Source organism: Schistocerca gregaria, chromosome 1, assembly GCF_023897955.1.
Source record: "Schistocerca gregaria isolate iqSchGreg1 chromosome 1, iqSchGreg1.2, whole genome shotgun sequence".
Classification (NCBI taxonomy): Eukaryota; Metazoa; Arthropoda; class Insecta; order Orthoptera; family Acrididae; genus Schistocerca; species Schistocerca gregaria.
The window spans coordinates 314077991-314090783 of record NC_064920.1 but is presented as its reverse complement, the minus strand read 5'-3'; the positions used below and the strand labels follow the sequence as shown (position 1 = coordinate 314090783).

Genomic DNA, 12793 nt, shown 5'->3' with positions numbered 1-12793 from the left:
AATGACGTTGAGTTGCTGATGTTTGTTTGGTATCTTATTACGAAGTTCTTTTTGTGACTGCCAAATTAATTTTGAAGTTTTCTTTAAGGAGATGATTTTTCTTACTGAAGCTGATTATTTTCAATTTTGTTTCTATTGTGGATCGGTAGTAGTTTTCTTACCGGAGGTTTCCTGCAAATGTTGAATGGGGTGTGCTATACCTCCATGGTGTTTTATGTTCTCCATATCTTACAAGTGAATCATGCAATTCTTCGCAAATGCAGATATGTATGGGAACTTTCTCTCGCTCTTCTCCTCTGCCCGCTCTTTGTTCAATTCTTCTAGTCACACCTGGGTGTGCCTCACCTCCTCCGCCTCTCTCTGTTCAACTCCACCTTCTCCCTCTCTTTTTCCATTCCCCCCCCCCCCCCTCCTCCCTTATCTTGATTATCGTTACTGCAAACGAATCATTCATTGCTAATTGAAGTCGTTTCAGATGAATGGATAAATCGGTTTGGATCATTGGTATATGTAGTACGAAAGACACCTCTCTAGCTGCTGTATCTGTCAGGATGGTAGCTTTAATGAGAGTATTTTCATAGTTTTAATTTGTCAACGGATAGAATAAAAAATTAAGATAATTCAAATCACATGATACCATTCTAATCACAAGCCAATAAGGCATAAGTACAACTTCCCTCTTTTCTGCAAAACTGATGGCGAGGAACAAAACAAAATAGCCCGTTACTGTGTATACAATTTTGTTGCAAAATATGAATAATGAGAAAGAATTTCTATGGGAGAAACAGATTGTGTAATAGTTTGCAAGAACTTTTCGAGATTTTTGCTAATACCGTTTCCTCTTTCCGTATTTAATACATATCTAAATATGAGACAGATCAGAAAATATGTAGCCTATATCTTACCGACTGACCCTTATGTACGAGGTCTGTTCAAAAAATTACGGAACATTCTTAACTTCGTGCCAGTGGTGTATTGGAGCAAAATGCAGTTGGCATCCCTTCACACGACTGTGTTTAATCTACACTCCTGGAAATTGAAATAAGAACACCGTGAATTCATTGTCCCAGGAAGGGGAAACTTTATTGACACATTCCTGGGGTCAGATACATCACATGATCACACGGACAGAACCACACGCACATAGACACAGGCAACAGAGCATGTACAATGTCGGCACTAGTACAGTGTATATCCACCTTTCGCAGCAATGCAGGCTGCTATTCTCTCATGGAGACGATCGTAGAGATGCTGGATGTAGTCCTCAGGAACGGCTTGCCATGCCATTTCCACCTGGCGCCTCAGTTGGACCAGCGTTCGTGCTGGACGTGCAGACCGCGTGAGACGACGCTTCATCCAGTTCCAAACATGCTCAATGGGGGACAGATCCGGAGATCTTGCTGGCCAGGGTAGTTGACTTACAACTTCTAGAGCACGTTGGGTGGCACGGGATACATGCGGACGTGCATTGTCCTGTTGGAACAGAAAGTTCCCTTGCCGGTCTAGGAATGGTAGAACGATGGGTTCGATGACGGTTTGGATGTACCGTGCACTATTCAGTGTCCCCTCGACGATCACCAGAGATGTACGGCCAGTGTAGGAGATCGCTCCCCACACCGTGATGCCGGGTGTTGGCCATGTGTGCCTCGGTCGTATGCAGTCCTGATTGTGGCTCTCACCTGCACGCCGCCAAACACGCATACGACCATCATTGGCACCAAGGCAGAAGCGACTCTCATCGCTGAAGACGACAAGTCTCCATTCGTCCCTCCATTCACGCCTGTCGCGACACCATTGGAGGCGGGCTGCACGATGTTGGGGCGTGAGCGGAAGACGGCCTAACGGTGTGCGGGACCGTAGCCCAGCTTCTTGGAAACGGTCGCGAATGGTCCTCGCCGATACCCCAGGAGCAACAGTGTCCCAAATTTGCTGGGAAGTGGCGGTGCGGTCCCCTACGGCACTGTGTAGGATCCTACGGTCTTGGCGTGCATCCGTGCGTCGCTGCGGTCCGGTCCCAGGTCGACGGGCACGTGCACCTTCCGCCGACCACTGGCGACAACATCGATGTACTGTGGAGACCTCACGCCCCACGTGTTGAGCAATTCGGCGGTACGTCCACCCGGCCTCCCGCATGCCCACTATACGCCCTCGCTCAAAGTCCGTCAACTGCACATACGGTTCACGTCCACGCTGTCGCGGCATGCTACCAGTGTTAAAGACTGCGATGGAGATCGGTATGCCACGGCAAACTGGCCGACACTGACGGCGGCGGTGCACAAATGCTGCGCAGCTAGCGCCATTCGACGGCCAACACCGCGGTTCCTGGTGTGTCCGCTGTGCCGTTCGTGTGATCATTGCTTGTACAGCCCTCTCTTAGTGTCCGGAGCAAGTATGGTGGGTCTGACACACAGGTGTCAATGTGTTCTTTTTTCCATTTCCAGGAGTGTATAACTGCCCGTAGTTTCATTGTTGTACGTCAGTTTGTTATTCTTCAGTGCTGTACCGAGTGGAACGTTGTGTTACACTGTTTGTGAATTTCGAGATGGTAGATGTAATATTTCTGGCTTAGTCAGCCATCATTTTAGGCTCCAAGAAGCCCTTCCCAGAGCAGTGGAGATGCAAGAAGTATATAGATGAGGAAATTCGGTGTGAGGTACCTGGGACAGATGTTAGATTCGGTACCTTTCCCGTGAGATCGTCTGCATAATGCTACTGCTCTGTGATTGGCTGCTGTGCTTGGAGCAAGGGCACCAAAACCTTATTGTTATTAGTTAAACTACTTATTGGAATGACTTCATTTTTTAATATAAATATCTCTCAACAGCTGACTATCAATCAGTCATTATAGAAATATTAGAAACAATTTAAATCAAGAACAAGAGACTGACGAAATTGCAGACGAAGCACTTCGGAAGCGTTCCGGTTACGCCTTTTCTAGTATGGTAGGCAAAGTGTTTCGGGCTGTTCGTCACTCTGGATTAGGCAATCGAGAAGAACAGATATATTATCTGTCGTATGGCGTGTTTGCAATTTTTATTTACGTTCCTGTTCGTCACTCTGGATTAGGCAGTCGAGATGTACAGTCATGTTTGTGGCAGAATGTGTTTGCCAGTATTCAGTATTAAAAGATTCACTCCGGTAGTCATGAAGCACAGACACGTGCCACAAATAGTGTAAAGATACATTTTCGTAAACATTGTGTTTGATAATGTACTTTTCTGTATCAGAAGATGTTGTATTAAGATCATGTAGTCTTCTCGTGTGGCTATTTTAAAATACGTGAGTGGCATCCCGAAGAAGTGATACACTATTTCAGAACAGAACCTCGCTAAAAGTCAGCTTCAGCTTCAAGATACAGAACCTACGACCTGCGTGCTGTTTCCTGCGCTGGGGACATCAACTTGAAGACAGCAGGTTAGAGAACTATAACAGAACCTTCGTATTCCACACAGTGCAGTGGAAACAACTAGGCGCCTCACGTGTACTGCATGCGCAGAACAAATGTGCTCAGTGACACGCCATCTGTAGTAATGCAGAGGAGGTAAAGGAGGTTAATCGTTATTAACACCAACAGTCAATTCATTCTTCCTTTCTTGCCGCACAGAGTTAAAGAAGTAGCGCGTCTGCATGACAATTTTCGTACAACTGAAGGAAACCTTTACGGAGATATATCAAATCATGCAGGAAACCTACAGTGTAGAGTGCTGAACCCCTACTCGGAGTTACGAATGATTCACACTGTTCAAAAATGGCCAGACGGAAGTTAAATATGACACTCGTTCAGGACGCTACTGCACTCTACCGACGTTCGTGTCAGGAACGTCAATGAAACTGGATCATGTCACGATATCCCGACACAGAATCTTGGAACGGATCGTGTTGCCGCCAAATTCGTCCCACGGCTCAACAGCCAAGACTTTAAGACCTTCGCCTCGCAGTCTATGAAGAGCTTTCGGATCGTGCAAATGAGAATGAGGTGTTCCTTAAGTGAATCATATGGCCTCCGCGGTCTTTCCTTTATTTCCAAAGTTGAAAATCCCGTTGAAAGCACGAAGATTTGCAACGACAGACGAGATAAATAACTTGGCAGGCAGCACTTCGCGCGATGCGGCAAGAGGCGTACCAAGACAGCTTCCGGAGGTGGAAACTGCGCTGGGAGCGGTATATCAATTGTGGAGGAGACTATTTCGAAGGAGGCCATGCACAATAAGTAAAAAGTAAGTACAGAAAAATTTTATGGACAAAGTTCCGGGTTTTTTTGAACAGACCTCCCATATTAAAAATATGTAGCCTGCCTCCGTAGTAGTGTTTATACACTCCTGGAAATGGAAAAAAGAACACACTGACACCGGTGTGTCAGACCCACCATACTTGCTCCGGACACTGCGAGAGGGCTGTACAAGCAATGATCACACGCACGCCACAGCGGACACACCAGGAACCGCGGTGTTGGCCGTCGAATGGCGCTAGCTGCGCAGCATTTGTGCACCGCCGCCGTCAGTGTCAGCCAGTTTGCCGTGGCATACGGAGCTCCCGCAGTCTTTAACACTGGTAGCATGCCGCGACAGCGTGGACGTGAACCGTATTTGCAGTTGACGAACTTTGAGCGAGGGCGTATAGTGGGCATGCGGGAGGCCGGGTGGACGTACCGCCGAATTGCTCAACACGTGAGGCGTGAGGTCTCCACAGTACATCGATGTTGTCGCCAGTGATCGGCGGAAGGTGCACGTGCCCGTCGACCTGGGAGCGGACCGCAGCGACTCACGGATGTACGCCAAGACCTTAGGATCCTACGCAGTGCCGTAGGGGACCGCACCGCCACTTCCCTGCAAATTAGGGACACTGTTGATCCTGGGGTATCGGCGAGGACCATTCGCAACCGTCTCCATGAAGCTGGGCTACGGTCCCGCACACCGTTAGGCCGTCTTCCGCTCACGCCCCAACATCGTGCAGCCCGCCTCCAGTGGTGTCGCGACAGGCGTGAATGGAGGGACGAATGGAGACGTGTCGTCTTCAGCGATGAGAGTCGCTTCTGCCTTGGTGCCAATGATGGTCGTATGCGTGTTTGGCGCCGTGCAGGTGAGCGCCACAATCAGGACTGCATACGACCGAGGCACACAGGGCCAACAGCCGGCATCATGGTGTGGGGAGCGATCTCCTACACTGGCCGTACACCTCTGGTGATCGTCGAGGGGATACTGAATAGTGCACGGTACATCCAAACCGTCATCGAACCCATCGTTCTACCATTCCTAGACCGGCAAGGGAATTTGCTGTTCCAACAGGACAATGCACGTCCGCATGTATCCTGTGCCACCCAACGTGCTCTAGAAGGTGTAAGTCAACTACCCTGGCCAGCAAGATCTCCGGATCTGTCCCCCATTGAGCATGTTTGGGAATGGATGAAGCGTCGTCTCACGCGGTCTGCATCTCCAGCACGAACGCTGGTCCAACTGAGGCGCCAGGTGGAAATGGCATGGCAAGCCGTTCCACAGGACTACATCCAGCATCTCTACGATCGTCTCCATGGGAGAATAGCAGCCTGCATTACTGCGAAAGGTGGATATACACTGTACTAGTGCCGACATTGTGCATGCTCTGTTGCCTGTGTCTATGTGCATGTGGTTCTGTCAGTATGATCATGTGATGTATCTGACCCCAGGAATGTGTCAATAAAGTTTCCCCTTCCTGGGACAATGAATTCACGGTGTTCTTATTTCAATTTCCAGGAGTGTAGTATCGTACAAGAACCTGAAGTAAATTTGTCAAGAAATTTTGAAGAATTTTGGTAGCATTTCCATTTAATGTACTATATAATTTAAAATATATAGGCTGTTTACGTCCCAATGGTCACTAGAACATCACGTAAAAATTTGATGCAAACAGAAACATTTGGAGACATTTCGAAACGACATTCCCCTTTGTATATTATATACACATTTATACATTGTGTATATTAAAAAATACGTTGCCTTCATCAGTCTGAAGGTCCATTAGAGTATTATGTAAGAAATTTGAAGTAAATTGTTCAGTTACCTTTCGAGATTTATGCTAACAAAGTTAAATAATGACTTATGTTTATGTAGTAGCAAAGACTTCAAATTTTCTACTGGGCTATCCAAAGTAAAGACGATCACATCTGTAGGTAAAGGCAGATTTGCTTTATTCACTGTCATCCTCCTTCTTCAACCCTTTCAGTATTGAACCATTACTTAAGTAAGTTATTTTCATTCCTTGTTTCATAAAAATGTTATCAGTGCTGTATGTCAGCTAGTTTCTGTGTGTGTTTACCAGCTTTGCTGTTGAGCTTCTCAGTTGTGTCCTTGTTGCGAGATTGCGCTGTTGTTACTGTGTGTGATTGTGGTGAGTGTTGTGGGTTCCTGGATTTGCGTCGTATTTTGCTTTACTTGTTTAATTTGTTTGATTTTCTTGTCTTACTGGATTTCTTACTTAATTTGGTGACAAGAGATTATTTGCATCCATTGCTGTTCGAGATATTGTATCTAACTTACTATTGTAATTGTGTTTGTTTAGCGGCACTGTTTATGTGAAGAGTATGCATCTGATGAATGCTCGTCTTTGGGATTGTGGTTTGGTGTAGCATTTTGTCGGTTGTGGTGTTTTTTCAGTTTGTAATAAAAGAGGTATTTTTTCATTTGTGTTAGAATTATCTAGGAAATTTATTTGCCCTCTCGAAAGTCAACTTCTTGTTTCTGTGTAGAGTGTTTATGTCTGTGTGTAGCTGTTCTATCACTGTTAGCAGTGTCTGTGGTTCATCTGCCGAACATGTAATGTAATCCATGTATTTTTACCAGTATGGTGGATCACATTTTCCTCTAAATATTCTTTCTTCTATTTTGTTCATGAATATATTTCCTAACTGAAGTGGCTGACCACTTGGCAGTCCTTCCTTTTGAAAGTAGAATTTTTGAAGATTTCAGGAATTACTGCAACCAATCGACTTTTTTTTCAATTTTTGTTTATTCATGACCGGTTACGAATCGCCTGGCGATTCGTCATCAGATGATACAATTTAGTACTGTGAGGTCGTGCATCAGTATCGTTAAATATCAAGTGAAACAGGCACTTTTCCACCGATGGCGGCTCCCACATCGTCATGGGAGTTATTTCCCTCGTAGACCCGCACTACGCTACACAGTTTTTTCCTCTGCAACTCACATATCGTGCTTTGTTTCGAAATACCTGTCATGCTTGCTCTCTCTTGTTTCAGAATGTGAATCGTGCCTGACAACGTACAAATTCAACACTGGAGAAAGTAAGTACCGTAGAATCCTACTTACTGCTTATTATCAGTTTCTTACATACATTTTTCTTTTTTTTGTTTGTAGGCAGGCGTAAGGGCATCTACATATTCTGAAATTTCAGTCACATACTGAAACTAAGTGCTTCGCTTAGCTTAAAATAAGAAGCAAACATGTATCAGTAACGTAGTGTAGGTGCTAAATTTAAAGAGCAGCCTGTCATAAATACAAATTCGACCGTTATAGTTCTTCGCTCATACAAAATAAAAAAAACACACGGTGCTATACCCTCATCTGAAGTTCACGCTAACATTCGTGAAGACCACAACACCACGAACGACACGTTATGGTTATAGACATCCGTCCTTACACGGGTTAGATGCAGCTCTGTTCAAGCCTCTTCTTTTCTGTATTCCTACAGCGCCTTAGACTCATTTCAGTCCGTCTGGTACATTCAAGCCTTGATCACTCACTATATTTTTGATGACCTCACACATCCCAACCGTTAGTATGTTAACTATTCTTTGGTGCTTCATGGTGTGTCGTATCAACCATGACAGTTTACACTATGATGCACTTTTATCTCCTCTTCGACTGAATAGCTCTTCATTAGATATTTGATCTACACATCAAATTCGCTACATTATTACGTACTATTACTATACAAACCGTCTAATCTGTTTATCATCTAGGTTTCACTCCAAACAAAGTTACACTACGAAAAACACCTCCTAACACTTAAATTTATTAAAATTTTGAATTTGTAGAGATCCACAGGCTGCAGATACTTACTAGACGTAACCATGGTCCGTAGTATGCTATAGTATGACTTTGATTTAAGCACGAGTAAATAAAAATCATTTACACCCTACTGCAGACCATATTTAAATTTATACTCTATTTTAATATATTTGTCTTTTTCAGAAATGATTCTTTTACGATTGCTGGTCTACACTTAAGGTATTGTTGGACTGTCGACAGTCATTTTGTTACACCCATAACAAAGCCCGTCTATTACTTTGTGCATCTCCTTTCCTAAACTACACATAATTTTCTCAGCATCAACTGACTTAATTTAGCCCACACTCTATTGGCCTTCTTCTACCCGTATTTATGTTTAGCTAATAACCTCTTTTTTGCAAACTTCCATCCCGTCTAAGTAACTAAGTCTCACAATACAGGGGGACTAAAATAGAATCATAACAGTATATCTACTACACAAACGGAGATAGAAAGTTGAGGTGGATTTCAACTTTCATACAAGCCAAAAAAGTTTTTATTTTCATAAGAACTGTACGATCTCGCAGGGGTATATATTGCACTTGCATACACATAAAACATTTGGATACTATTTGCAGCTCTGCTTGGATCGCAGTTTTCATTTACCTCTTACGTATGTTCAAGGTGAGCATCTGACGTACGATAAACATTCAGACGATAATGATACTCATCTCTGTTGCGAGTATGTCTAGACTTACTGCACTCACTATTGTTGTGGCCCATAGCATTTCATCAAAAGTTGTCGCAAGGGCAGGTGTACAAATGGAATCTTTCACAACCACCCACAAAAAAAAAACACAGTCCGTGAAATCTGGCGACCTTGGAAGCTAACAGTGCAATGAGAAGTCCGTACACGCCTATACATCTTTTGAACTCTCCTCTCGACGAAACCCAGACTACACAATTGTAGATGAACTGTACCTGTAGAAACAGACAGAGCTAATGTCTTTTGTTTCTGTGGTATTGCCATCAGGGCTGGATGCGTACTGAGTACTGAACAAGCACCATGAAGGGCCCCTACTGGCAACCACATAGGTTTGACCTGTTGCCTCAGTCAGAAACTGATGAGCCTCTCACAGAAGTAGATGTAGACAGGGCTCAACAAGCTTTCAGCAGCAAATTGATTAAGAATGTAGGGAAGTCTGCAAAGAGAAGGAAAGTCTTGTTGCTAGGTAGTTCGCATGCTAGGGGTGTGGGCCAACTTCTGCAGGATGAATTAGGGTTGGATTACCAGGTCACAAGTTTTTTCAAACCTAGTGCTGAACTTGGGCAGGTTACAGAGGATTTAGGTTCACTATGTAAAGGTTTTACTAAGGAAGACACCGTGGTTATTGTGGGTGGGCCGGGCAACAGTATTGACAGAGATCCGGGGTAAAGCATAAAGTGTGACCTGGCAAAGATTACATCGGCATCGAATCATACCAGTGTTGGGTTTGTGTCGGTTCTGGAGCGCCACGACCGACCTCATTTGACCTCTTCTGTCAGGAGAGTTAATTTGGAGTTGGAACGGCTACTTGGATCTGGTGCAGGGTCACACATTGGTGTGGTTCCTGTTGATTCACTCTGTAGGTGGGACTATACTAGACATGGCCTACACCTCAACAGGAAAGGGAAGGGTAAACTGGCTGGGCTGACAGCAGGAACTTTAAAGGGGGGAGGAACTACAACTCATGGTGGAAACTCTTTTTTAGTGTAAGATCAGTGTCCAGTGGGAAACTCAGCCAGGCAAGTACTAAAGATGTTAAAGAAGTTCAAGATACTCACAAAAGTAAAGTGAAGAATAATGTTAGTATATTTCATCAAAATATTGGGGGATTGAAGAATAAAAGTACTAAAGATGTTAAAAAAGTTCAAGATACTCACAAAAGTAAAGTGAAAAATACTGTTAGTATATTTCATCAAAATATTGGGGGATTGAAGAATAAAATTGATGAGCTTCTGCTTTGTTTAGAAGATATAGAAACCAAGAATGTAATAGATATACTATGCCTGTCTGAGCATCACATTGTCACTGATATGCAAAAGGTTAGCATCAATGGGTACAAATTAGCTGCACATGTAAGTAGAGATAATATGATGAGAGGAGGAGTTGCCATATATGTCAAAAGCTTCCACAGTGCAAAAAATTTAGAAACTAAAAAATTTTGTGTAGAGCAACATATGGAAGCATGTGCCACTGAACTTAAACTAAATGATGGCACTTTCATAATTGTAACAGTGTATAGGTCCCCCTCAGGGAATTTCCAGCTATTTCTAGAAAACTTGGATGCTTTGTTGTGCTATCTGTCAGACAGGGGGAAGCAAATTATCATTTGTGGGGATTTCAATGTTGATTCCCTGAAAGAGTGTAATAGGAAGAATGACCTTTTAGTATTACTCAGTTCTTTCAATTTGAGCTCCGTCATTGATTTTCCTACTCGGATAACAAAGAACAGCAGTACATTGATAGATAACTTTTTTATAGACCAAGATAAGTTTAAGGACATAAATGTTTATCTTGTTGAGAATGGTCTTTCAGATCATAGTGCACAGCTTGTTACAGTACATGACATAGCTCCATGCAGTATAATAAATCAGACTTTCAAAGCAGTGCATTCAATTAACAATATAAATATTGCAAACTTTAGGGAAAGCCTACAGCAGCTAGACTGGGATGAAGTGTATAAGGAACCCGATGCAAACTTGAAATATAACTTATTTCACAATACATTTTTAAGGGTATTTGAAAATTGTTTTCCCAAGAAAATAGTTAAACATAATTCCAAGAAACATATAAAAAACCTTGGCTAACTAAAGGAATAAGAATATCTTGCAACCGTAAAAGAGAACTGTATCTAACAGCAAGAGGGAGTACTGACCCCGATATTGTTCGATATTATAAAAACTATTGTGCGGTACTAAGAAAAGTTATTAAAAAGTCCAGAAGCATGTGTATCATGTCTGAGATCAGTAACTCTGATAATAAAATTAAAGCAATTTGGAATATTATTGAAAGGGAAACAGGGCAACCAAGAGCACAGGAAGACTTTAGTGCAATAAAACTGAATGACAAGTGCACTAACAAACAATCAGAAATTGAAAATATTTTGAATAATCATTTTTTAAATGTTGTGGAGAAAATAGGATCTAGATCTTCACTAGAAGAGGCAAGGCTATTAATAGAAGAGGCCATACCTGCGCAGTTTGAAGCAACTGTAATTCCACCAACCTCTCCCTCTGAAATCAGTAAAATAATAAACTCACTGAAAAGTAAAAGCTCTTACGGAATTGATGGCATTTCCAGCAAAGTACTTAAAGCTTGTTCCCCACAGATAAGTAGGATTCTCAGCCACGTATGTAATAGCTCTTTGGAGCAGGGTGTTTTCCCTGATAGACTGAAATATGCCATTGTAAAACCATTGCATAAAAGGGGGGATACGTCGGATGTCAACAACTACCGCACAATCTCTCTTCTGACAGCTCTATCAAAAATTTTTGAGAAAGTAATGTATTCAAGAGTAGCCTCCCATATTTGTAAAAATAAAGTACTAACAAAATGTCAGTTTGGTTTTCAGAAAGGCTTTTCAACAGAAAATGCTATATATGCTTTCAGTGATCAAATATTAAATGCTCTGAATAACCGGACATCACCCATTGGTATTTTTTGTGATCTCTCAAAGGCCTTTGATTGTGTAAATCATGGAATTCTTTTAGATAAGCTAAATCATTATGGTTTGAGTGGGGCAGTGCACAAATGGTTTAATTCATACTTAACTGGAAGAATGCAGAAAGTTGAAATAAGTGGTTTGTGTAATGTTAAAACAACAGCTGATTCCTCAAACTGGGGTGCTATCAAGCACGGGGTCCCACAGGGTTCGGTCTTAGGTCCTTTACTGTTCTTGATATACATTAATGACTTACCATTCCACATTGTTGAAGATGCAAAGTTAGTTCTTTTTGCTGATGATACAAGTATAGTAATAACATCCAAAAACCAAGAACTAAGTGATGTAATTGTAAATGATGTTTTTCACAAAATTATTAAGTGGTTCTCAGCAAACGGACTCTCTTTAAATTTTGATAAAACACAGTATATACAGTTCCGTACAGTAAATGGCACAACTCCAGTAATAAATATAGAATTTGAACAGAAGTCTGTAGCTAAGGTAGAATTTTCAAAATTTTTAGGTGTGTCCATTGATGAGAGGTTAAACTGGAAGCAACACATTGATGGTCTGCTGAAACGTCTGAGTTCAGCTACGTATGCTATTAGGGTTATTGCAAATTTTGGTGATAAGAATCTCAGTAAATTAGCTTACTATGCCTACTTTCATTCACTGCTTTCGTATGGCATCATATTCTGGGGTAATTCATCGTTGAGTAGAAAAGTATTCATTGCACAAAAACGTGTAATCAGAATAATTGCTGGAGCCCACCCATGGTCATCCTGCAGACATCTATTTAAGGATCTAGGGATCCTCACAGTAACCTCACAGTATATATATTCCCTTATGAAATTTGTTGATAATAATCCAACCCAATTCAAAAGTAATAGCAGTGTGCATACCTATAACACCAGGAGAAAGGATGATCTTCACTATGCAGGGTTAAATCTGACTTTGGCACAGAAAGGGGTAAATTATGCTGCCACAAAAGTCTTTGGGCACCTACCAAACAGCATCAAAAGCCTGACAGATAGCCAACCAACATTTAAAAATAAATTAAAATAATTTCTAGATGACAACTCCTTCTACTCATTGGCTGAATTTTTA

General features: G+C 42.3%; 1 protein-coding gene across 1 annotated transcript in view; it reads left to right on the top strand.

The window, feature by feature from the left end:
* Positions 1-12793, top strand: part of LOC126343319 (uncharacterized) — a 48122-nt gene that overhangs the window by 13654 nt on the left and 21675 nt on the right. Inside the window, exon 4 of the mRNA XM_050001929.1 lies at positions 7232-7276. Coding sequence (XP_049857886.1) covers positions 7232-7276 — 45 coding nt within the window. The remainder of the gene's footprint in view (positions 1-7231; positions 7277-12793) is intronic.